At 42.0% G+C, this 27,317-nt stretch overlaps 1 protein-coding gene across 2 annotated transcripts in view; it reads left to right on the top strand.

Annotated features, from left to right (window-relative positions):
* Positions 1-27,317, top strand: part of COP1 (COP1, E3 ubiquitin ligase) — a 118,000-nt gene that overhangs the window by 23,455 nt on the left and 67,228 nt on the right. For both annotated transcript variants that reach the window (XM_027658493.1, XM_027658492.1), the window contains exons 9-12: positions 1,289-1,346; positions 4,809-4,923; positions 8,340-8,475; positions 23,023-23,166. In XM_027658493.1, the coding sequence (XP_027514294.1) occupies positions 1,289-1,346; positions 4,809-4,923; positions 8,340-8,475; positions 23,023-23,166 (453 nt within the window). The remainder of the gene's footprint in view (positions 1-1,288; positions 1,347-4,808; positions 4,924-8,339; positions 8,476-23,022; positions 23,167-27,317) is intronic.

Raw genomic sequence — 27,317 nt, 5'->3', positions numbered from 1 at the left:
GCTGACACTTCAACAAAACCACTTGGTTTATGACCAAGAATCTAAAGTCTATGGATCAGGTCTGGCAGCTGTCATATGATCATCAATAGGTACAATCATCTTTGACAAAACCAGGACTTACAGCAGTGTTCTAGCAGCTTGTGAAAGAAACCTTCAGCTTTCCTAGTCAGTGCTAAAATCTAAGGTTACCTTGTAGGAAAGACTGAGAATAACCAACCAAGATAGTTTCTTTTCTGTCCAAGCCAAATGACAAAGCAGAAGCGAGTTACAAAGATTTTTTAGAAACAAATCGTGTTGATGCTCATAATTAATAAAATGCTGTTCTTGTGTACTAACCTTTACTTGTCCTGAAAGTATTTGAAATTTGAGTGACAAAGGTGCTTTAATCTGACTCTGGTGTCTTACTGTGGGAGCTGCATATTTTGCCTGTGTGTGGCAGAACACTGAACTACTTGTGTTTTTCTTGCATCAGTAGATCCTTTTGCAGTTTTGAAAGTAAAATTTCACTTGTTTTGCATGCATTTGCTAAGTTTTGAAAATAATGATTTAAGGTATGTTGTGTCATTATAGGTACTATGTAGCTATGTATGGTTTAGCATTTTCTAATAATAGTAATCCTGGCTGTCAGGGGGGTTTTTTTGGGGTTTTTTTGGGGGTTTTTTGGGGTTTTTTGGGGTTTTTTGGGGTTTTTTGGGGTTTTTTGGGGTTTTTTTGGGGTTTTTTTGGGGTTTTTTTGGGTTTTGGGTTTTTTTTGGGGTTTTTTTGGGTTTTTTTGGGGTTTTTTTGGGGTTTTTTTGGTTTTTTTGTGTTTTCTGTTTTTCATTACTTGTCCCTGTTTTGTGTGTCTTTAAAACTGTCTGGAATACTAGTCTATGTCTTACACTGATTTCTCTAGCTTTTCCCTTCACAGTGCTGTTCAAATGCCATGGCATTAAACTGCCTTTTTTTTTTTTTCTTTAAAAGGAACTGAAACAGGTTATTTTCAGAATGTCTTGTCCTGCATATTTCATACAGAAGATACTTTTGCATTCTAATCAGAAATTATTGGATTGCACTACACATGATTGTGTGTGACAGCATCCTGCTCTAGGAGAACTCTGTATTAAAAAAAAATAAAAAATCTCTCCCAACCCCCCAAACAAAATATAACCTTTTGTTCCCTGTCTGTAAAATGGATTTCAAAGGCAAATATGCTGTGGAGTGTCAAGGAGGGAATAGCAAACAGGTTAAAAATGGTAAAGGATGGCTGTACAGTGATTTAAGCAGACCATTTGTTTTGTTTTTGCAGTAGTATTATTGACTCCACGGAGTACAGCCAGCCTCCAGGCTTCAGTGGCAGTTCCCAGGTAAGATAATCCAGGTGTCTGTGCACGAGGGGGGGGTGAGAGAGTGGATGTGGAGGTTGGGCAGCTGAGGTGCACCTTCATCCATCTCCAGGGTACCAGTCTTGGAAATGCTTTAGCTGGTTGTATGGGCAACTGCAGCTGTAGGGGTGACTGGGAGAAAGACATCTGGTGTAATATATTTAGACATCTTTTTTCCTAAAGCTGACTCTTCCATGGAAAAGGGGGTATTTTTTGCTCTTCATCTCCCAAGTGGGCAGCGTTTAGGAAGGGAGGTAAATCCCTGACCCTTTGCATTGGCTGAAGTAGCTGTGGATCAAGCTTGACTTTGAAAACAAGGAACACTCCAAACATGCAGCTGTTTTGTAGTTTGTCCTGGTCAGGGCCTTACAAACTGTATTGTAAATGCATATAGAGGGTAAACAGTTGCATACACAATGGAGCTGTTTGGCAGGCAGCCTCCAAACTGTCCAATCCGCAGGGCCTCCCGAATTCCAGACAGCACTGCTGTAGTCCTGCAGCTCAGAGAGATTCAGCTGGGCTGAGAAGCTGACAGTGATACCCAGCTCACAGCTCCGAAAACGTTAAACAGTTTTGATTTGGACAGATGGAGTGTTGGTCACGTTCCAGCTGTGCCTTGGGTGCTCTCTGGTGGTGGTGGTGGTGGATCCCTGGAACACAGCAGCATCAAACTGGTAAACAACAAGTAGCAGTGCTGTTGGATCTTATTTGATGTAAAGAAAAAACACCTGAGTTTTGGGCTGATGGGCATATACATGTGCACACAGGTTTTTGTGTTTGCAGCTCTATAACTAATTGGTAATTAGAAAATCCCATCTATTAGTCTGGGGGAAAAAGCCTGTTGTTCCTGCTGCTGTGGTCTTGGGAGGGTTTTGCTTGAACAAGGAGTTGTAGTTCTGCCTCACTTCAGAGGGCAGGTGAAATGTGGATTTTATGTTCAGGACTCTGATGTGCTACGCTGTATTTGTTCTCCACTGACACTACTTGTCTCAGTATTTCCAATTTGAAATACAAAATGAATAGCATAGCTATCCTGCTGGTGAGCTCCCAAAACAAACAACCTAGACTTTTTAGTCATTCTGTATGACAGCCTTATTTGTGTGAGAATAATCTTTTCTGTCCTCAAATGCAATTTCTTGTCCTCAAGAGTGCAAGATCTGTCCTCTCTAGTACAAATTTTCAAATTAAACTTTAATGTATGTTTGGATGGGGAGCTGAAAGACAACCCTTGAAGTTAAACACTTTATTCAAAGGTAGTCTAATTTTAGCAAGACTTTACCATAAAAATAGTTTTAAAAATATAAACTAAATTGTGCTTTTTTTCCCTAATTGTCAGTCATGGCAAAAATTATAGATTGGGCACTGCTAGCAGTAAGAACTATCTAGGATGGACAGCACAGCTTTCTTTCTCAATATAATTACTTTTTGCATTGCTCAAAAACATGTTGTTAGGGAAGAATTTATATACTACAAAGCTCCAGGACAGTTTTCTTCCAGAGGCTGAGCTTCAGAAGTAAATAGTGGACAGGTCATGTAGGCCCTGGGGAACTCTGCAGGTAGTATTTAATGGCAGTGTCCTTTTTCCTGCTAGAAATAAGGAGCTTGTGTACAGCTATGAAGCTTTTTCACAGTTGGAGGACTCTTTAGAGCACCTGGTGGAGTTCAGACAGTAAAATCACTCTTGATAAGAGCAATCCAAACTATTGTCCTCAACTAGGACAACCACAGTAGTTTTAGCCACTGAATAAAAAATTGCTTGTGTATCTTTTCTCTCTTCCCTTATTTTTCCTCCTGTTGCCCAGCATTGCTTAGCAAGCAGCCCGGGAGCAGACTTGATAGAAACTGAATATGTATTTTTGGTAAAACATGAGCAGATTGAAATGCTTAGCTGGGGATGGTCTGATGACAATGGGTTAATGCAGATTGATTGATTCCCCAGCACAGCTGGGTCACCCTGTGCCAACCTGAGATCTGCTCCAGGGGGATCTTTGGAGACCCAGCAGGAAATGGCACAGCAGACAAACACTTGCCATGATTGATTCCATCTCAGGGTGGACTGGGCTTATCTGGCAGATCAGGCTCGGGCTTGGGTTATGTCACTCATCATGGCACAGGCAACTTGTCTTGAGACTGAAGTGGTTGTTCTTTGCTTAAAGTTGTCTTGAGCCCAAATCTCTCCTGATGTGCTGAGAGAGGCTGGAGCCACTGCAGGCTGGTGCACAAAAATCATATGAAGAAGCTATAAAAGTGTTCTCTTAGGTATTTCTTACAGCTGTAGAATTTTAGAAAATTGTATTTAAAAGGTATTGATGTAGGAGCACTTCCCAGTGTTGTGTGCTGGGACTGGAGTTGCTTTTGAGATGAAACAAGCTGTGCAGACCCATCAGTGCTGTCACAGTGACAGTGTGTGGCCTCGGGTGGGAAGTGGTGTTGGGAGGTTTCTCTGCTTGGGGCTTGCTTTTTCCCTAAAGTGTTAGATTACTGCTTATGCAGGTACAAGCAAAAATGTGAGTGGGCTGTAAACTTAGTTTGCTGGATGACTGTAATGAGGACAGCCCGTTCTCCTGCATGGATGGAGGGGGAGTTGTGCATGGAGTGGGTTTTAGTGCCACTGAGTGACGTTATGGGCGTTGTATGTGCTCAGCAATGTTGTTCATCAGGGAGCTTGGTGGCTCTTAAATCTTTTAAAATTTAGTTTTGAGGGAATTAGAAACTAAAGCAAGGGGGTCTTCGTGTTTCTTGTGTAGTAGAGGAATTAATTCTTTTTCCTTACTTATGATTAAAATGGTGAGTACTGCATTTTCTGGTTTTGCTTCAGGAGGAAAGTTTGCTTATGCAGTTTAAATCCTTTCCTTCTGCCTCTCACTATTTCTGCTTGGGTAGGTTGGGAAATGTTTTTAATGATGAGTTTCATGGACTTCTTTTCAATTAACCTTTGAACTTCATGCCGTCTTCTCCTTCTCTCTTTGTTTGCTTAGCTTTACAGAGAGTTACTGAGTTGCTTCAAAGGAAGTAATTGAGTAACTAACTCATTAAAATAAACACCCCCTTCTCTTTTAATGAGCTGTCTGCCAGGGATCTGGGGAGTATTTGTTGTACAGTCTGTTTGACTTGTGAAGTTGGAAGATGGCCTCTGCTGTCCATTGCTAGAAATGCAAGACAGGTCTCCCCAGGGGTTGGGGCTGCCTGTCCTGTGTGTGAGGCTAAATCTTGCAAAGATTCAGGAAACAAAAACTATCTAAAAGCAGCTTTTTTTGGTTGTCTAACTGTGCGTCATAGAACCCTAAGACTTAACTGTTGACCGTGGCAAGATTCTTAATTTGTCATTTTACACTTCTAACCCATCACATATATTGTATAATTGTTTATAATTGGGTGAAATCTGTCAACGTGGAACCCAGGCCTGGCTCTTCCTTTCTGAAGTGTTCTCCCTTCTCCCCTCAGACCAAAAAGCAGCCGTGGTACAACAGCACGCTCGCCTCGCGCCGCAAGCGCCTCACAGCTCATTTTGAGGACCTAGAGCAGTGCTATTTTTCCACCAGGATGACTCGTGTCTCAGGTGAGTTCCTCCTGCGTGGTGTCCCGCTTCTGGCATCTTGCAGTGCCCAGTTCTCAGAAAAGCCTTGCTTTTGAGAGAGCAGCTTTCACCCCCTTGCATGGGAGTGTGGCTGTACGTATTTACGTGTTACTCAAATCATCCCATTTTGCTTTTCTTGAAGTTGCTAAATTTGGAAAACTTAATCCTGTCACTTTGGAGGGGCACGTGTATTGGTTTGTAATCCTGTACTGTGAAGGGCAAAACCCACAATAAACAGTTTCTCTGGTGCTGGTTCTGAAGATGCAAATGCCTGACAGCAGTGGTTGGGCTGTCTTTCCCTTAGATGTAGTATAAAGCCAGTAGTTAAAAACATTGCTATTGGAATGCTACAGGGGTATAAACATAAATTGATAAATTCTCCTGTATTTAGCATGCAATAGGACACTTGGAGGTTATCCTTTATGTTGTCTAGATTGAGTCTTGGTTAACAAATGACTTGAAGTATAGAATCTGAGTGTGCAGCAGTGCTGTTGTCCCAAGGGGCACACCTTAGATTTAAGGCTTGTTCTGTAGAATTAGCAGCTGTTTTTAAAATTGCCTAGATTGCCTCATTCATAATTGAGTAGCAGTGTGACAGCAGCAGGAGTAATTGTTACCCAGTGGATGGATGGTTCTTAATTATATGACAAGATTTTGAAGATTTTAAGAAATGAGAGGGTCAAATGAATATGTCTTGAGGGGGAGGAGGGTTGTTCTGCAGCCCCTCTGGGGAAGAAACCAGCTTGGGGAAGAAGGTTTCAGGCAATGGACTGTGGCAGCCAAGAGATTTGCAGCACCAAGCTGTGAGCTGCAGCCCGTATCAAGTGTGACAGACTGCAAGGAGAGCAGCCAGCCCTCAGGGGGTGGGAGAAACCTCTTAGGAGCATTAAGGACCCAGGAAGAGGTTGCTGCATCTCTATGTATAACCTTAGAAGGCGAGGACCAACCTCCGGGGGCACAGATCAGCAGGAGAGCTGGGGTACAAACCCCTGGATTTTTCCTTCTCCTTGAATTTGTTTTAAGCTTTAGTCCTGTTAAAGTAAATAAACAAATAAAAATGTTGCAAATTAATTAATAAATGGCTTTAAGTTGGAAATGTCTACGTCTTCTACCTGCTTCAAAGCAGTGACTGACTCAGTTCTCAGTCATTGTGCACAGCAAAATGATTTTAAGAGGGAATGCAGCACACTGAGAGGTTGCCTCAGTAGCTGGAATATTGGAGAAGCCCGTTGTATGTGTCCAGGCAGTTCCCTGTGAAGTGCCAGCAGGTGCTTTGCAGAATGCAGCTCTTCCCAAATCACACTGAGATCTTTTCATGCACTGCTATCTTGGTGATGCATAACTGTGTTTATGTAAAAATAATACTTATTAACCAAGGATAACAAATGGGGCTCTTCCCAGCATTCCCTTGTAGAGGACATCTTTCTTTGTAATTGGGAACTATAAATATGAATGCAGTGAAACTGGTTTTTTGTATTCATATGTGTCAGCTGCACCAAGAGCAGAGGATTTGCAAATGCAGGTTTTCTCCTAAATAAGGAATAACCTATGATACTTGATTATGTTTTCCTCTCTTAAATCATTCCTGCGTTTTGACACATTTTAAATAGGATTTAATGTGGATTTAAAGCTTTTTGGAAGCAGTGCCTCTGACTGTTGGAGTAGGGAGTGGATACATAATATAACTGTAATTATCAAATGGCCTTGCACTTTGACAGGGAAAATGTCTTGAGAAATAACACTCGGTTTTCCAGGCACAGATAGAGAATAAATTATAGGAGGACTGTGTGCTTGATCTCTAAATGAGGGAAATGGAAGGGTAGCAGCTATTTGTCCCTACCACAGTGTCAAACGAGAAAACAGTCTTTGGAAAACGCTGACTGATGTTTATGGGCTGCTTCTCAAGCTGTTTTCTGTCGTGGTCAGGTGCTGATGATTTTAATTTGGAGCAGCACTTTGTTCATTTTGCCCCTTTTGATCCATCTGACATGGGTAATGTATATGCTAGTACCCTTAAACATGCTAATTACTGCTAGCCTTCAATGTTCCTTTATATGATCAAACATTAAACAGCGTATAAGGGACACTTTTAAAATGCCTTACAAGTGTAGAGATAATAATTTCTGATGGCAAGGAATTACCAGGGTGCAGAAAGGGATTATTCTCTGTGTTTTCCCACAAGAAAGCACAGCTGGGTTTTGCATTTATAGATCAACCTCTTCCTTTTTTCACCCCAGTGTTTCCAAACCTTTCTAACAAGTGGATCATGTCATTTCCTTATGCTGCTGATAAGGATGGCTTAGCTAGTGGGTGGAATTTGATTTCAGTGGTGTGTGTGTGTGTGTGCTGCTGTGGTGGAACAGGAGGCAAAGTGTGCAGTACCTGTAAACCAGCAGCTCTAGTTCCCCTAAAATGCACTGATGCAAAAAGATAAAGTGAAGGTAGGAGGGTTAGAGGAGGTGGAGGAGGACTACTGCAAATTTTTGGGGCTATTACACAGCCTGAAGGCTCTACCTCGTGTTTGGCTGCAAATCCATGATAGTTTTGGGAACCCAGACTTGCCCATGCGGCATCGCTTTAAGTTAAGAATTTTTCCTTGTTTACAAAACACTAAAATTCGAAACGGTTTTAAAAAAATTATGTTCCTACCAAGAAAAGCTGAGGCTTCTGAGAATTCAGAGAATGACTTTCAACTATCTACACTGCAATTTACTTTTAACTTTTGTAGTAAACTGTTCCATTTCCCACAGAATATTTATCATAATTATTCAAGCTGGCTCGATTTCACCTTGTCTGCTGAAGGTCATAATTTTCACAAAACTTCTAGTACAGGGAGCATTCTGGTTTCATGCTTGTCTTCCTCCTCCAGCCCTGAAATGGTTCTCCCTTAGCTCTGTTGCTTTTGGAATATCAAGACAAATATTTTTTACTAAAAGGTATTTTGAATGTAATTGACACCAAATGTAGACAAATGTAACAGAACAAGGAGAGGAATATACTTTCACCCCCACAGAGAACTAGACATGTCCTTTACAGTGCATTTTGATATGCTTAAAGGTTTTCTGTTAATAATCTATATGGCCTATGGGCTCTGAATGTGAATAAAATAGATGAGCTTGCCAGGAAAGCTGTATTTGATTTCTAGGCAGATTCTCAGCGCAGTAGGTTCACCCAGCATTGCAGTGGAAAGACTTAATCTGTGCTCAGAAAAATCATAGTGCCTTCAGGTAATGGTAGAGGTGAGGGAAAGCCTGGTTTTGACCAAGAATCCTCCCCAGATAACAAGCAGAGGTGGTATCCCATGAAGACGTATCTTGATTTTTCTATTTATTTGTTTGCTGTTGAGTTTATCTTCTTCCTGTGTTTCTGCCCTCCCCAACGCTGCTGTCTCTCCCTAGATGACAGCAGAACCACCAGCCAGCTGGATGAGTTTCAGGAGTGTCTGTCCAAGTTCACACGCTACAATTCTGTCCGACCCCTGGCAACGCTGTCCTACGCCAGCGACCTCTACAATGGCTCCAGCATAGTGTCCAGGTAAGGCACACTGTGCTTCTGATGACATATCTCATATGGATACAGGCTGCTGAAGCTGAGTTAACAGCCCACATTAAACCAGTTATGGTCTGTACATGTGCCACACTTTGCACTTGCTGCCCAAAAATAGTTTTGTGATTGTGTGTGTGGTAATTTTGTGACCGTCACTGATCTGTGAAGGCACTTGGGTATCTCAGTAGGACCTTCTATTCCTATTGGTGTTGGTCAAGGCCAAATCCAGAACCTTTGAGGTGCCAGTGAGCATCAGCAGCTGTTCTACAAAGCCTGTTGTAGGCTCAGTCCTCTTCATGTTAGTTTAGTTTTGTTGTAAGTGATGCAGTTTTGGCATTTTAAAAACCATCCGTCCTCCTTGGTAATTTTAAGAACCTGTGGTAGGTTTACATTTTAGCAGTAGATCCAGTCATAATGGCAAATGATAAAATGCTGAGTTGTTTTTAACTGTGACTGCTTGAAGTTTTGAGCATTGGAAGCTCTGTTTGCAGTGTTCAGCACTGGTGAGGGGATGGTTGTGGTAAAGCCAAGGCAACAGCTCCAACAACAGCTGTATGGAGTGGTCATGTCCTGTGTGCTGCTGCTGAAGCTCCTCTGAGCCTCCTGTGGAGCAGTTTGGACACTTAGCTGGTGAAATGCTATTGACTCTTTCAACAGAATTAGTTTCTTCTAGTTCAGCTCCACGAACCAGCTCCCTTAGGGATCAGGGTTGAGAGCACATGGAGAGGCTGGGACTTGTCAACAGCCCTAACTTTAAACTGGTTTCTCCCCCACCCTGGGAATTTGCTTAGTCTGTGGTGGCTTGTTTTGGAGCTCCTTGTGGTGGAAAAAATGATGGATCATGTTAACTGGGAAATCTCTTCTGCATGGCATGTATGCAGGACCCATCAGCTTCTTGCAGGAATGTTTCACTAATTTAAATGTTTGTTCACAGCAATCTTTTGAGAGAGAGAGAAGTATCCTTGTTTTGTACATGGGGATCAGGAGATCCAAAGAGACTATACTTGAGGTGTTGAAAGAAAAATTGCATGGACAAGACAAATTAAACTTGGGTTTTCTGAGCCTTGATCCAGTGCCTTACGAAGGGGCCATTTGGGTAGTGACAGAACAGCATGAATATTTGTTTAAAGACCCCAAGAAATTTGTACTATGTGAAGAAATGGAGGCATATGTAGCATAGAATACATATTTTTGTTAAAAACAGCATCGATTCTCTAACTACTGCAATATGTAGCAGGAATGTATAATGTCCGACTGAGCCACAGAGGTCAGAGCACAATAATCAGGGATCTGACGTATATTTAACCTGCACTGATTGGGTTCACACTTGCTGCAATGAAATGCAGATGGGAATCTCACTGCAAGGTAGACAAACTTCCTCAGCTTCCGACTCCAGCACGGATTGGATTTTGCTCCTTTGCCCTTTCTTCCCCTTGACATTCTGCAAGGGAAGCATTTTTGTGGTATTTGGTTAGAAAATGCTGGAAGGGCACTGAATCACGCTCCTGTTTTGAAGGCATCCTAATTCTTGAGTGAAATATATGTTTGAAAAGTATGTGTGCTCCTGCTAAAATGAAGATACTGTGGAGCCTCCCTCCAAACCAGTCCTAGAACTAGTAATTAAATGCATTTCACTGAACAATAACTTAGTTTCCAACTCAGTGTTCTCCCCTGCTCATGCTTTTTATTTATCAAAGCATTTGAGAAATTTTTAGAGGTTTTAGCATGTGGGCTGAGTGAGACTGTTCACATCTGAGCATGTCCTCAAGTGCTTTGGTTGCTGAATGTGCTGCTGCTGTTGCTCTTGTTGGCTTCTGGCTATTCAAACAGTTCCTGTAAAGTCATAATTTGGCAATCAAGAGTTTATACTTAGTATGTGTCGACCAGCATAGTCCTGTGTTCACCATTGTTCTTCATCCAGATTAATAGCTTCAAGTTCAGAGAGTCTGTGAAACTAAACGAGGTGTGTGGCTTAGTGATGGCAGCTTAATACCTAAAAACTCCTCTTATTTTCTTCACAGATGAGCCAAATTAATTAAGGCACTTAAAGAGTGAAAATATGCTTTTAACATGCTCTGAAAAGTTTTATTTATTCTACTGCACTGCCTTTTAAAGGTGTTCCTGGGTATGAAGTAGGAAACACTGATGGAAGAGACAGAAAGGAAGTCTTGCTGCTTAGCCTGTTCTGTTGAGACAACTGGATTTAAATACAAAGTAAATACAAGACTACTATGTAAGAAATCTTAATTTTTTTAGGAAGTAATTTAAAGGGATATTTTCAGTATGCTTAAAAATAAAAGTAGAATTGACCAGAAGTTAAACTTCATTGCAATTTTTTTTTTTTTTAAATAAGCTCCTGTTACAAATGTGCAGAATACAGGAGTGTTGAGTTTAATTGCTTTAACCCTACATAAAGTTCACACTCTGGACTCCAAAAGATCTGCTGACTTAAAGAGCTTTTTAAGATGTATTAGCTTTAAGTTCATGAAGGAGGAAGATGGAAATGTTCCTTATCTGCAAAACCTTGATGTTTAGAAGGGAAATAAAGCTGGGTTTATGGTAACAGGGTGAAAACTGTAATTAAAGACAGGCTGGAAAAGCCCTGAAACTGAGTGGCAGCAGCACTCTCCCGAATTTCTTACCACAGGAATGTCTGGACTTCTCAACGCTGTGTATGTCGTGTTCCTATAAAAGTCCTGATGAAACATTTAGGAAAGCTCCAGTTGCCTTTTGGGATGAGGGGACAAGCCAATCTCTGCTCTCCAGATCCAGGTCTCCCCAGCCTGGCAGGGAGCTTGCCCGAGGGACCAGTGCAAGACTGGTACCCAAACTGTGCATCTCCCACCACGGGCTTGAGGCTTTATTTGGGAAGGTGCACACCCAGAGGGGGAGAGCTTCCTAACCTCGCTTAGAAATGCGCTCACAAGAAAAATTTCACCCCGCTGTCCTTTTTTTTTCCCCTTATTTGCTTCAAGAACAGCAGATGATCAGGGAAGAAAACACGTTCAAGGCTCTGTGATTGCAGGTGGCTCAGTTTTGCTGTAGCATCAAGGGGACTTGCAGCACGTTTGCAATATGAACATGTACCTCGATATGTGCTAAATGGCTTTTTAATACACTCAGCTCTATTAAGTACAAAGTGTTTACACGATTTTCACAACTATATTAAGTTTTGTTAGAATTGGGCCAAGGAATACATTTTCCATTTATTATGCCCCTAGACAGAGCAGTTGTCAGAGCTTAACTTTCCTTCTCTCTGCTGGCAGTGGCAGTAAATGTAAAGGCTTTCTTTTAAAGATGAGTCTGTAAACTGCTGCGTTAGCATTACAATGATTTATGGAGAAAATTGCTTTACCACTGTCAGAGGCCTTCAGAGAATAATGTGGCAGTCTTTCATATTTGAAAAAAAAAAAAAGGAACAAAAAAATGAGAGAAATACACTACAGCAAAATGTCTCTTGGAAACCTGGGTATCAGAGAGCTAGTTCTCCCTGCTCTGTGGTTCCCAGCTCTGGTGGGAACATGAATATGTCTTTATTTTAAGTTCTTCTGAGTCAGGTTACCATTTCTCTGAAAAATGCCATCCAAAGGGAGTTGGATAACCAACACTAAATATATTTATCTAAAGGCACAGTGATTTACAGAGAGGAAAACAAACAACTTGTGGTTTTGGCTGCTAAAACTCTTACCTTTGGTGTCCCTTATTCTGTTTATTTCATCTTTTGCTGTTATTCCGTTGCCTCTAAGTAATGAACAAGATGTGAAGAGGTTTCTCTTAGATTTAATTGCACTGTTTGGATGCTATTTCAAGATTGCATTTTTGTTTGTGTTGACTCTTTCAGTAACATGACCTGAAATCCTTTCTTCAAAGGTGAGCTTGAAAGAAAAAATCCATTAGGAGTGAGTTTTTCATGTATTCATTGAACCATTCTATTTTTCTGTTCCCCTTTTTACTGTGGACTACAATTACTTGTCCATATAAATTCTCAGAACCAGCCTTTAACAAGATACCTTTTAGTTCTGTGTCGACCATAACAAGCCCCCTTTTCCCTTTTTATTTGCTTTTTTTTTCAGTGCTTGGGCTAGCCAGGATTAGATGAGCCATTTTATTAAGTTCGTGACCAGCAATGTTTCTGTCTTGGTGGTAAAGATAAATTAATGAAATGGAAGTGGGTTTATCCTTCACAGGATTATGTTTCAGAGTGCAGCAGATGCTGCTCCATGAGAAGATGAGAAATGAGGAGGGCTGGATTTTTCTTATAACCTGTTAAATAAATCATTTTTTAGATGGACTCGTTTTTATTTACAAGTGGCAGCTCAAAACCGTGAATGGATCTGTCTTATTTGAACTGTTCCCACAAGCAGAAGGAAGAGAGAAATGCTTGGATAAAGAGACTTAAACTGCAGAACGGCCAAGGAAACTTGAAGCATAATTCCCTGAGCCTGCTTGAAGGTTGTGCTTGTCCTGTGGTCCTCTTATGTTATTTCATCTGAGGTTTTGGCCTGTAGACCAGAGTTTGTCTGGGGCTCAAATGGGATTTTAAATTAGAGTTGAGTGAAATGCAGAGCATTTCCCTCACTTTCCCATCTTCTTCTGTGGAGTGCAGAACTGATACATTTCCTAGTGCTGCATAAATGTGGTCTGAGTTCCTTGAGTAGAAGCTAAATGTGACTCGTACCCAGCAGAAGGGTTATACAGGTGTCAGTTCTGATCCAAATTCAGGGTTCAGAGACACTCAGCCCTGTAATGTAGCCCTCCCAGTCCCCAGGAAAGGGCTGCTGGTACCCAAAGGGCCTCTGACACCAGAAAAGAGCATATTTTCTCTTGGCCCAAAAAGCAAACCCTCTGGTGACCACGGTGATGCTGCACAGAGGAGTTTGTTCTTCCATCAACCTAAGGGCTAAAACTTAAATAACTTGACATTGGCAAGTTAATGAATGGAAGTTGCATGGCTACCAGTGGGACCTCATTTTTTTCCTCCTAATTTCAGACTATTTGGTAGTAGGAAGATCATTTTCCCATTAAACTCTATTAGTACTTCAAACCTGTCTCCATCTGCAGATAATTAGATGAGAGTTTTCACCTGGATTTCAACTTTATGAATTTTTATAAATGATCTGTTAAAAGTATTGAGCGGTCTTTTGATGAATTTGAGAATTGGCTTTTAAACATATTTCAAATAGTGACTGCACTTCAGGTCTTTAATTTTTTTGTCTGTCTTGAAGACACTTTGTGCAGTTCACCTAAACAGTTTCCATCTCATGGCAAGTGTCTTGTAACAGTCCCTGGCTCAGCATGGGACAGTCCAGCTTTGGAGTGGGTGCAAGCTCCATCCTCAGAGTTATTCAACAACAGGCTGGAGAGAGCCCTGAGCAACGTGGTCTGACCAAAGAGCTGCCCCTGCTCTGAGCAGGATATTGGACTAGAGACCTCAAAGTCTTGGGGACTCTGTTTGTGATAAAGGTACATGATCAGATCACTAGAAATTCTAGAAATGCTGAGCATCCTCCTCTGGCTTCAAGTTTTAAGGAGGAGGAATTTAAGGAGGAATTCCTTATATGACTTGTATAGTAAAAAGGGAATTTCACCCCTACAAACTTTTAAGATCCATGCTTATAATTTCCACAGAATTTTATTTATTAGATTTAAAACTCGTTTATTTTGGTTGTTTGTTTGTTTTGAAAAGCAGCTTTGTGAAAGTGCAGGCACTCAAAATGGATGCTGTGGTGTCAGGAATGTCCTCTGAGAGATTAATATTCAGGATAGGAGGATGGCACCACGTGAAAATGGCATTGCATCATTGCATCCACCCCTTCTTGGCTGATCAGGGTGGAAATCTTTTCAGTGAGGCTGCAGGTAGCTGCCCTTCTGTCCCTCCTGATGTCCATGGGATAATGGCTGTCATCAGGCAGTAGTGCTGTGTCTTGGCCTCAGGAATTGCGAGCCGTGAAAGCTGTGGTTTCACAGCATCTTCTGCTCAGCATTCCCATGCCAACAGTGTCTGTAAAAGCCAAAGACAGATTTCTCTTAATTCCCCCCCCCCAATTTTATAGCTTTCATTCAACATTGAGTGTTGATACAGTGAATTCTTGTTTCTGCTTGAAGACACAAGCCTGTTATTAATAGAAAATGGATTTCTGTAGCTTATTACAGTGTTCTTTTAATTTTCTAGCTATATTTGTTGGAAAAGCCTAAATTTGCTTGGAGCTAATGATCTGAAAAGTATTAGCTTGCCTTTGGATTTTTTTTTTTGTTGTTATTCCTTCCTTGCTAACTAGAAAAGTTAGTCTGTTAGACGGTAGGTAGTCAAAAAAATATAATAAGATAGTGTGTTAAAGCATGCAAAGATGTATGGTGTGGGCTTAAATGCTTCTGAGAATAAACCTGACAAGCAGTTCAGCTTGGAGAAGAGGCTTGAGCTCATGATTATTAATATAATATCATTTGTATTAATAAATACAGTCTCTAAGTCATGTTTGGGATTTATGTGCTGCATAGTTGTTTTGTAGAATAAGGTAATAAATAACATAGAATAAGTTATGAAGTGGTGCTTATGTTCTCATAGGATTATATACAAGTGTGTGCATACATTTGTGCTAGTGAAGATGGAAGGCAGATCAAGTTTCTCTATATGAGGCTGAAATTAAGGTTATACATAAACCATTCTTTAGGAAAAAATAAAGGTGCTTATGGATAGCATTCAAAATACTGATGAAATAAGATTCAAAATGCCAGCACAACAAATCTCCTGAAACAGGCTTGTCAGTTGGATGAAAAAATGCTTCAAATGATGTTTTAACCTCGTTCCATCAATACCAGGCAGGCAGGACCGTTGCAGTTAATTGCCCCAGCCCATCCTGTGGCTCCTTGGAAAGGCTCATCCGTGGCGTATGGACTCGATATTTAGGAAAGCTGCTGCCCTGACTTGTGGTGCCTGTTGGATTCAGATGAGGAGTCTAAAGAGGTTACTGTCTCCAGCTGTCCCTCCTGATGCTCTGCGGGGTGTCTGGCAGAAGAGCAAATGTGGAGGGTTGAGTCACTGGGTTGGAGGCTTGGGGTGGTGACTTGTCCTGTGAAATGGGACCTCTGGCAGTGTGGTCAGCTGGAGACAAACATCTTCAGCTGCTGCTGTGAAATCATGGAGGAATCATGGAGCTTGTGGGCAGACTGCATTGTTTACAGTGCCAGTATTGATGGAGGTCCCTCTCTCAGATCGAGTGGTTCCCCTGCCTCTTCAGCTCTGTCAGCAGCTGCCTTGCTCAATTTTCAAGAAACAAAATCCTTGTTGGTGTAGTTATAGATGTGGTGGCATGGAAACAAGCTTGCAAGCTTCTGAACGGCCTTATATTTAGAAGGCACTTCAGTATCTATCACAACTGATTGAGCTCCTTCCTACTTGGTGGTGTAATCCTGAAGAGATGGTACTGCTGTTCAGGCAACCTTACAGATTGTTGTGGAGCAGGATTGCCCCCCTCAAACTTCCTTCTTAGACAGCTTGGGCAGATGCTGCTGTCTTCTGTTCCACCTGAACATAAGGAAGAACTTCTTCACTGTGGGGGTGACAGATTGCCTGGAGAGGGTGTGGAATCTCCCTCACTGGAGATATTCCAGAACTGTCTGGATGCAATCCTGTGCCACGTGCTCTGGGATGACCCTGCTTGAGCAGGGAGAGATGCTTGAGCTTGGACCAGATGATCTCACCAGTGGTTCCTTCCAACCTTACCAATTCAGTGATTCTGCTCTGGAAATATTTCCCAAGTTTGAAGGCAACTGTGTTTGGATACTTGTAACCTCTTCCACGGAGGTATTTGGCAGTGTTGGGGCTGTGTTCCCGCTACTGTCAGAGCTGTTCAGAACGTGCTGTGTACCAGCCCAGTTGGGTGAAATGGCAGATCCTGGGGTTATACAAAATACTGCAGCAGGCAGACTGATCCTTTGGCTTGAATTTTAAATAGCCTCATGAGAAACGTTCTGCATTTAACCGTTGGCATTTTTAGTTAACGTTTCCCTACTCCAGCTTGTTTAAAACGGTGTTTGTGGAAAAACTGAATCTAATCCTCATTAACTTGCATGGTAGTTGTTTGCAGCAGCTTTGGCTCATTGTACTTCTTTGGATCTGGCATGGAAAAAGCCTGGGATTGTCGTCATCTTCTCTTCAGCATGCAGAAGAGCATCGCCTCGCAGGAAAGTGGCTTTTTATCAATACACTTTATGTTTGGTTGCTTGCAGAATTCAGCAGTTCCCTATAGGTTTTCTCATCGTTAGTGCTAATTAAGCTGAGTTCCCCTGAATGCATGTATGGAAAAAGCCTTATGCAGTAGAAGAGGATGTCTCTAGCTATAGTCTTACAGCCAAGGCTGGGAGTCTGCTGTGGCTTCCTGGGAGATTTTGTACTTAGAGGAGATTTAGGTTCATGGTAACTTCTCTGCAAAGTAGAGAGGACCATGGTTCTGAAAAGGGAGCTGTTGCAAGGAGCCCAATTAATCTCATAGCATACTGTATGCTCTCCTTGGGTTTAAAAAAAGAATTACTCTGTTTTATCTAGCAGTGACAAAGCATGAAAGTAGCTCTGTTGGGTTTGATTTCTGAGCTGTGAGATGGATCTGAGCCCACCAAACCTCCCCGATTCAGGCTTAATATTCTCCTTTAAACAAGCTCTTTATGGAACGGGCGTACTGCAAAGTGGTCTCTGTTAGAACTGATGGCATTTCATTACACTTAAAAGGGTTTTTGTGAGCATGAAGTGGGCCTGGAACTAGGTCTAATGACATTACTTTGTTAATGCAGTACCTTTTTATGCCTTCCTTCAAAGGGAGCAGAACAGACCTCCAGGCTACTGTGGCTGTAAGAAAGATCCTGAAAGTGTGATTGCAGCATGGCTGGTGCAATAATGTGATCCCAAGGGAGCCTGGAGCTCAGGACTGTCCTTCCCTTGCAGTGCTGGCTTTGATGGGCTGCTCTGACACCTTTCCCTGTCTGTTGCCCAGATGTGGGGCGGGGGGGGGGGAAGATAATCAACACACAGAGCTGACTTTCTGGTGTCTTATATTTATGCTCCAAATAGAGGTTTGCTGAGGGGGAGTGAATTCTCAGCAGGTGTTTGGAGCCTGGAGGAGGCACAGTGGCAGGGGAGGGTACCCAGGGTGCATTCAACAGCAGCTGGTGCTGCTGGAGCTGGAATATCCCAAACAGCTCCCAGGAATGGAATCAGAGTGAAATAGCTTGGAATCCTCTGTCCCGTGGTTTTCCTTAGGCATCCGTTAGGCTTGAATCTGATCTACTGAGGGTAGCCAAGGCAACTTTACCTTGATGAGAGGACAAATCTGGAGATATTTTGGTAACCTGGGGGTCACATCCAAGTCGAATTAATGTGATTTTTAAGGATGAAGGTGGTTCACTCTCTGATAGAGTGACTTTGAGGGGTAATCTCATTTATACATATAACTTATCTATCCATATAACAGTGTAGAGAATCAATGCTTTCTCTAAGTAGTCCTTTCTGACTAGAGATTGCAGTAACCTCTCTGGGATCGTGATATGCTTGCTCAGTTTATATTTTGGAAAACATTTGGCAGCATGGGGGTTTGAGTCAGGGAATATATTCTACAGCAGTGGTGTGTACTTGTCCCTGTGGGACAGGTTAAAGACTCTGAAATAGCAGCAGTGACCTTATTTAGGTGATGCTCTGTAGTAAGGAGTAACTAATGCAATTGTTGCTTCATTAAAACAAACAAACAAAACCACGAAAACCAAACAAACAACCCCACAAAACTCACCACATTTTATTTGGTCACTCGCAGCTTTAGCAAAACAGTCTCTCGATACTGAAACTTCCTATGCTTTGTCTCAGTAACTTTTGGTTTTGTGTGACAAAATTAAGATTTTGAGCTGATGGAACACAAAATTTGAGAACTTCAATAGCAGCTTCCTGTGCCTGAATATAGCTTTGTTTTCAAAGACCACAAATTAGTATACTGTTGCATGCTTAGTGACACTAATTGCTTTACTTTAAAGTATCAGTCTGCTGTAAAATGGTCTCTCAGGTGTGTGAGAATAATCCCAATTTCTGTATTGGTCCTAGGTGCTGAGCAATCTACACTGGTGCCCATGGTGTTGGATTGTAACCTAAATTTCTAACCTTTATTTCAATGCCTCAAAATGAGCATTGGAAAGAGGTAATCAGGCCATAAAATGGGGGACTTGGGGTTGCTAGAAATGACAGGATATCCCTTAGAGTGAGAAAGGCTTTAGGGAAATGTTACCTAAGAGCAAAATCTGCTCTTGGCCTCTCTCCTTCCTCTCAACCATCAAGTCCCCCAAAACTGAGAAGAATACATCTGTGTTGCAATTAAATATGTGACCATGGCAAGATACGAGTTAAGGTTAGAAATACAGAAATAGAAACAGCACCAGATTGGGTAAAAGTAGAATTGAAAGGCTTTGGTACATTCAGGGAGGAAAATATATGTGCGTGTGTGTGTATATATATACGTATAGTTCCATGAGAGGACTGAGTCATCCACTTTGTGGAAATGGCAACTCCTACGGTCACAGATCTTGTTACCAAGTCAGGGCTGAGGCATTTATGATTATAGTAGCAATTGTAGAGTGTATGGAAAGGGGAGAGGAGCAGTTGGCTGCAGACCTTCAGTTGTCACTAGTGATGCCATTAAAGGCGAGTGCAGTAGATGCAGCCCCTGGTTTGAAGGATTAGATACAGCATTTACCTGTAAATGTTTGGTCTGGACCAGTTGTGCATGGGTTACTGTTGTCAAGTTCACTCCACCACCTTCGTGTCCTGCAGGAGTAACTACCTGGAATGTGTGTGTTGTTTTAAAAGTGTAACTGGGAGGGAGGAAACCCTCATCTGTCCCAAATCAATCTTTTGGTGAGTGCCTCCTAGTTCTAATGTGACTTGTTGAACACTAGTCTTGCTGTTATCTTGTTCGTAACCCTTATGGTGAGGCAGCTGCTCTGTTCCCTTAATCAATTTAGTTGTCCATCTGTATGCATTCCCTAACTCCAGCCCATCCTCCTGGGATGCTGAGAACAACTGCACACACCATCAGGATGCAAATGTAGGAATGTAGCAAGGCTTTGCACAATGGCAGAACTGCTAAATACTCATTCTTTACTCCTCCTCTGCTGCTCTACCCTCAACACCAAGCCAAGCTTCCAAGCATGTTTCAGAAGCAATTTATTTTGTAATTCCATTTGTTAGCTCTGAGTGCTCTCCAAGGTCACAGGTTTTAGCATTAAAATAAAGCAATTGATTTGTAATCTCACAGATTGGGAGTAAAGAGAAGCAACAGAGAAACCAGAACCCTTGAGGATGTGTTTACTTCCTAGCAGCTCTTAGTAATATTTCCATGGGATGTTGGTCATCAACTTCTTAGGAAAATGCAAACAGTGATTTGGGACATGGAGATGTCTCTCTTTGATTTTTCCCTAGAACAAAACAATCAGATCCTTTCAATTTGATTTCTACAAGTAATTCTGCTGCACATTTATAAAGCTCTTTCAAATATCCAGGAGTTCTTGTGTCCCCAAAAGATTCTTAATAGAAATTCAGCTAGTCTTTGTTGGTCAGAAATGTGGAGTTTGAAAGTAAGTTAAAAAAAAAATCAAAAGGAGCAATTGCTAATTGTTTTTAACAAGCACATCTTTGAGGAGCAAGGACCAGTGCTGGTCCAAAAGGTAATTTCCTATCATTTCCTATTATTGTGTTGCACGTTTTCTTTGTGCTAATGATGAATTCACTTGGGCTGTAGAAACCTATCACCTGCAAAGCAGAATGTTGTCATTCTGAGCTGTCTTTTGACAGAACAAAACTAAGTTCTCTGGTGAATTTTCAGATAGATAAGCTCGTGTATAAGCAAGCGCTTACATCTACACAAAGACTTCAGCAGCAAGTGACAGGAATACCATTGAGCCAGTTAAATGCAAATAGGCCTGGCTTAATGCTAGATGCATTTAAAAGGCTAAATGTATTTAGAAGGGAGAAAGCATGAAAATAACTGTTGCTGTGCTAGTGGGCTGTTTGTCCTAATGCTGATTAGTCCAGGTGGAAGCAGAGCTTTGCAAATATTGGGAATAGTTTTATATGGTATATAATGCACTAGATTAGATACTTGGATTGTTCCTGTTTTTCTTTGTAAATCACTAGCAGAAAGTGAGAGCAGTTGTACCAGGACTGTGTGCAGATGATGGAGGCCAAGGTGCAGGTGTGTGTTGGGTCTACCTTCCTCTCACAGCAATGAATGTCTTCTGTACCAGTAGTGGTTTCTTTCTGCATCCTTTTTCTCCCTGCAGTGTCTTTGCTCTTTGAAGGTCACAGGTCTGACAATCAATTCTATTGCTTAATGCTTTTTATTATTTCTTTAATGATGTGTTAACTTTTATGGATATATTGAAATACTCATTTGTTATGTCTACAGCATGTCTCTATTTAAAAAAAAATTTTGAATTAATGCTAGAGAAGCAAAACCACCCCAGGTTAGAAAGGTTCTATTCTGTTCTAATAACTTGGCTTTTTACCAGACATTGTAATACTTTTTTTTTTTTTTTCCAACAGAAGGCTGAGGGTATAAATTGAATCCAGGTAGATGAATCACTGCCATCAGTTTAGTTGTGCTTTACCTGAATCCACAGGGCAGGGAGCAGGAGCAGAGACAGCAGTTCAATTAAGATTGTGGTACAAGTAAATCTGTGGTATTGTTACAGAGGCTTTGGATTATAAAATTCTTCCATAGGACACAGCGAGCTGACAAGACAAGACAGGCCTGAATGGTGTTTTCATCCTGTTTTTATAAAAAGTGATTTAAACTGATGTAGATCTTGGGAAGGGGGGCAACCTGGCCGCTTAGATGACTTCTTTCCCTCTCCCATTTTATTTAAATAGCTACCTGCATGCTTGCTAAATTCCCCAGCCATAATCATGTTCCTTCATGCGTTTTGGAGGCTCGTGATTTTGCACAGGCTGGACTTGACAAGCTTCTCTAGAGAGCAATCATGAGTGGGACTGTCTCCTGCCACTGCCTGGGAGAAGTTTAGGTGCCTGAGTTAAAAGGCCAAGTTTCAGGCTGCTTTATTGAATTATTTTATACCATCAGACTGCATTATCAACACTTTCCTCTCTGTAGTTTAAAAATAACCTGATGATATCTCCTTTATGAGGACTTGAAAATTCTGTTGGTGTTTAAATTTATCTTCCCTCAGAAGCATTGCAGTGCCTTCGACTTCTCAGCTGTGTTGGGGAGTAGGAAACTCTTCCTGTTACAACTATGGGGGCAGCATGAAGAACCCTCTCTCTTCTTGTAATTGGTTTAATGCTTTCTAATTGTAGAAAGGTACCTTGAATTACCCCTGCTTCCAGGATTTTGAATGTGAAATCAGTGTAAACTCAGTTTTCCCTGCTGCCATTAATAACTTCCTGCCTGGTCCGTAAACGCTCTGGATTCTTGGGGGCATGAGGAGGGAAGTGATAGGGGCAGCAGAGATTGAAATGAATTACTGAGTGTAAGAACCCCAAAAGAGACCTCTCAAAGCAGTAGATTAATTGCTTAGTCAGGAGACTTGAAGAGAGCTGGTTACTGATTTTAGAGAACTGGAGACTGAGGGCAAATGCTGCCCCCAAACCCTTTCTGGGAGGTGTCCAGCACATCCACTCTGCTCTGCCTGCAGTGCCATGGGCTGCAGGGAGGCAGGAGCTCCTAGGAAGCAGGATTACTCCCCTGCCTGCTAGGTGCCTAACAGATTTCTCTCAAGCCCTCCCGAGCTGTGAAGGTAGCAATGACATTAGCTGTTTATAACCTGCTGCCTGCCTTTCTCTCAGATGTATTTCGTGTACAACCTCAGGCTTTTCTCATTTGCAGCTTAACTTTGTTATAAGGTGACTGCTTTTACTTTCAACTTCATTGATATCTATTACAAACTTGCCCTGCAGGTCAGGAAAGAAGGCGCCTCTGTTTCCACGAGCAACCCTAAGTGGAAGCCAACGTGCACAGTTTTTACAGTACTGATGATCTGTGTTTCAACCCCCTGTTGTTACTCAGGGAATTTAGGAGGTTTTTTCCCACAATTACTGGTTTGCCCTCCATTAGCACTTATAAGTTGACCAAGCTGCTGTACATCAGAGAAATCAATGGACAGTCATGCTGTGGCACATTGGTGGTTTTCTGGGGAGAACTGTCAGGTTTGACATTTGGGTACCATGCAGTGTAGGTAGTGTAGCTGAACTGGAAAACCTCCAGAGCACCTGAACGAAAGATCCTGGCTGCAGGAGTGTAATTGTGCTACCAAAAATTTGGAGATGTATTGGCAGGGGGTGGATTAGAAAATGATACCTGAGAGCAAGAACTCCGAGCTGTCGGTGTTTGTGCCAGACCCGATCAGGGTGTTCTGAACAGGGTATTTGCAAACTGAAAACTGTTGTTCTCAACTCTGCCATACTGAGGTGTTTAGGAGCTAAAATACCCTGCTAGTAAGGACATGTGGTGTTTTACACAGTTCTCAATCTATGCTTTTGTTCCTCAGTATTGAGTTCGACCGAGACTGTGACTACTTTGCCATCGCCGGGGTGACAAAGAAGATTAAAGTCTACGAGTATGGTACAGTCATTCAGGATGCGGTGGATATTCACTACCCTGAGAATGAAATGACCTGTAATTCCAAAATCAGGTAGGCACTGATTTGCATTTGAACTCAGAGGGCCTTTTTTATTTTTCTTTTTTTTTTTTTTATGTGCGGTAACTGTTTTGCTTTCCTTATCCATTGTGGGAATGGAGTGGGAAAGGAGGAAAACAGGAGCCAGTGGAGATTAAGTGGCACAAGCACTTTACTTGTGTATACTGGGCTCATCCAAGGTAATAACAAGCTCAAATATCTGGAGGAGAGAGGGATACAGGGTAGTGAACTGCTTTTGTGTTCCTTTCAAATGCTGTTGGATACCCACTCAAAGTAGTGGATATGCTCCAGATGAAGTCTTAGCTTGTCTCAAGGTAACCTCTGTACCCAGATCTTCATAACAGCCACCAATTCCTCTGTGCTCTCTTCTCTTCATTGACCAGATCCTTTCCATTCTGCTGAGAGGTTGCTAGTCCTCAGGAAATGTGCCTTGTTGGCACCTTCTACCTTGGAATTTTTGTCTGCCTGAAGTACTGTTCTGCTGGGCCTCATAATATCTAACTTTGATTCAGTGCTGCTGTCATTACTGTCAACCCATTGATTTATCCTTTTAGGTATCTTAAACCAATGAAATACAGACCATTGTGTCAGAACTTCAGTTGAGAGAATCCAGCTGAATAAATTAAAAATCCTAATTCAAAAATTCTGTTCAAGCTCAAAAGTAAATACTACAGGCAATCAAACCCATTCAGTATTATAGTACAGGTTTCCAGCATCTCTGTTGAACTCATTTGTTTTTATTTGGTACTCTACATTTTAAAAGCAGTAAAGCACCCACAAAAGTGTAAGTAATAAATTTATGTAACAGTCCAGCTTCCATGAAAACAGTGTCGTGCAACAAGATTAATAATGTTTGTGAGCCTACTTTAGAACGTAAGAGTCACGCTTCGTTTTGTAGCTGACACATTTCTAAAGATAGATCAGTCATTCCTGTGTTGCTCGTGCTCATTATTCCCAGGAATTACATAACACTATTTTATGAAGGGAAAAATGTAAATGCAGCTGACCCTGGGACTGGCTTTCAAGATGGGTAAAAACAGCCTGAAAGGGATTTGCATTGATAAACTGTACTGATTATGGAGCTTGTGTTTTGCTGGGCTAGTGAAATGTTCAGCATTTTTGCCTGAGTCATAGCAGAGTTCACACTGTTCAGCTTCGTTTTTCCAGAGAGATGAGCATGATAATAGGAGAACCATCCAGCAGCCAAACAATACCTTTTGCCTGAATTAGAAGGGGAAAAAGCAGTGTATGTTTGGTATTTCTCAGTCCATCTGAAACAACTTCCAAACTTGCTGCTTCAAATTTGATAGGGTTCTACCCTGATGATCCTGCCAGGCATTAGGAAGTTGTTAGTTCTCCTTTCTCCCGCAGCTGCTGGCGAGAGCCACGTTAGTGCCTTCAGTGGTGTTACTCAGTGGTGTCAGCTTTGTGCTCCAGACAAGACGCTGCTCACATTCAAGATTTATTCTCATTCTCAAATTTCACACATATATACATTTCCTGTATATGTGACAATGCTAAATGCATTGTCCTCTGACACTCTGCCTCAGTGGAGGAGGACAGGGTCCTCTTCTTTCATTTTCTCGCCCTAGTTTTTCTCATTCCTTTGAAGAAATATGATTGTGGGTTTTTTTTTCCCGTCAGCCTCCTCCACATTATATCAGGCTTCCTTTGGCGTGTAGGTGCTTTTGGTTTTGACAAATAAAGTTGGCCTGTCAGTCAAACGCATCCTTGCTATATCCATTAGCTGTGCTGCCAGTCACCGGTGCCGGGCTCGCTGGCGCGGCGTCGAGCAGCATAATAACTTGCTCTTCTGAAGTGGCGTCGCTTGAGGGAGAAGTTATATGTGAAGGCTGTAATTTCATTATGGAATATTGCAGTGTGCTGAAAATGTGCCTGTATTATAATAGGAAAAAAAAAAAAATCTAAACAAGTGGAGCCTGCGCTTTGTAAAAAGCCTCAGCTTAAAGCTGTTGATCTTAATTTGGGCGGAGGTGCAGCTTCTTCAAGAGGCTTTGCTTTACCTGTGAGTGCCCTTCCTGATATCGAAGGCAAACATATTTCTGCCCTGTCACATGGGTGGTATTTCTCTTCCCAGCAGAGATGCAGGGGTCTGCCTGCAGATGGGATTTGGTACCATGTCTGTCCTGGTTAAATTGATCCTGGTTAACCTCGTTCAGAGCGATGATGCCGGAACATAAATCATTAGTGGTGATGTCGGTGGCTCAGCTTTCGGAGGAGCAGCAGCTCTGATGGGCTTTTATGAAGGCAGACAGGTGACAGCATTTGTGAGGACTCGTGTCTGGCCAAGAGCAAGTCTGGCCCAGAGCAGCTGCGGGAAGGGAAGCCCGTGCCTGGGCTGGGGCTGGTGCCAGCCCAGCCCTGCTCTGCCGTGTGCCAGCTGGGCGCCTGCTGAAAGGTTGAGCTTCGTGCCAGCAGTAATTGATTGTAGGCTTTCCTGGAGCAGAGCCCTGGTACCAGCTGTAGCTGAGTCTCTTCCTCTTTTTCCAACCCCCTTTTTTTTTACACCCACCTGCTTCTTAAATGCATTCTTTTTTCATCATCTGCTAAGCCTTCTCATCCCTATTTTTAAGAACGGGGAGGAAGTCGGTGTGTCGGGTTTCTGGTAAATGTGCATCGCGTCCCCCGGGAACAACAGTGGCATAAGCTTCCAGGAAAAACACAAGATGACACATAAATCCTCATAAAAATCCCATTTACAGATTCATAGCTTCAGTACAAGAAACAAATCCTGGCATTGTGTAGTAGCTATAAACAGCACCCTGTGAGCTAATTATGACTTGCTGTGTCCCTAGCTATGGCAGGCGCTAATCTGCGACTCCGTCCGTGTGGGAGCTGGGAAAGGATGGAAAGGACTGGCCAGCAGTGAACCACAGCTCTGCTCTGATTTATTCAAGAGGCAGATTTGTTGTTTTGCCATAGGTCGCAGGGGGGGAGAAAAATAAGGAGATCTAGCATTCAGGTAAAAAATTGGCTTTAGGCCTCGTTAATCTACAATAGGTGATGTGCGAGTGTGGTTGGGTAAACATGCTTTTGAAATCCATGTTTAGTATTCTGTATGCTCACCACTGTGTGTTTGCAGCATCTGTACTTCAGTGATAGATGTTACCACAAACCTCCAAAATCAGCTGCATCTGTTTAGTCAACGACAGTAAAAGCAAAGCTTCGGTAGCCTTTCTTTTTTAGGAGGCTGTTGCTGTTTTACTGTTTTCATTTTTCCGTGTCAACAAATCAAACGTGCTATTGCTCTATCCTAATAGCAGTTCATGGGTGTATTGCTGTCAGCTTTGAAAATGGCAGCCAGTTCTCACTATTAAGTTTAAATTAGGCAAAAACTTGTCAGATGGTGTTTTTCGTCATGGAGTCTCTGCTATTTGGAGAGCTATGAGCTGAAAATCCTTGTTGTGTTGGATGCCTGTGTTTCCAGTGTGGAAAGTGTTTGACATTAAAGAGGTTATAAGGAAATATACCTTCAACTTGCTTTAATTCCAGTTTTTAGAATGACTACTTTACTTTGCAAGAAGATGGAGTTTTTCTTTAAAAGTAGTTGTCTCTTAACCTCTGGGAGGGATTTCTTAGAATCGATTAGTTTCTTTTAAAACATTCATAACAGTAATTTAATTCCACATGTCTCTGAAGTATTTCTTTAGTGCTGTTTTTCAGGTGGATGTTTTTGCAGCCCTTAAAAACATTTCAGTCCTAAAACTACTGGTCACTGGTTGACTCGTGGTAATAGACTGGATCTGAAGCACTTGGTGCTTGGAAGCAGGTCAGACCACAGCAGTTTGTGCCTTATTAAAAGCTTTAATTTCTTTTAACTCTCACTGCCAGAGGGACAGTTGACACTGGGTGGCTTGATCCTGGATTTGAGACATTTCAACCATAAAAATACTGGCTCATGAAATAAACATCAGCATAACTGACAATGTTAACTGAGCTGGCCCACTTGTGTCTCCGAATAAAATGAAGGATGCACATAAATCTTTACGGGGTCAGGATTTCTGTGTGGCTGGATCAGATGCTGAGGGTAGGAGAGTGTTTCAGAGGTTGGTGATTAGCTTTCAACTAGAGTTTCTCCAGCTTAATCCCCTGGGAAGGAAAGCTATCACAACTTCTGATAAGAT

Source organism: Corapipo altera, unplaced genomic scaffold (genome assembly GCF_003945725.1).
Source record: "Corapipo altera isolate COAL_440 unplaced genomic scaffold, ASM394572v1 79, whole genome shotgun sequence".
Lineage (NCBI taxonomy): Eukaryota > Metazoa > Chordata > Aves > Passeriformes > Pipridae > Corapipo > Corapipo altera.
Note: the sequence above shows the minus strand (reverse complement) of the source record. Positions and strands in the feature narration are given on the sequence as shown.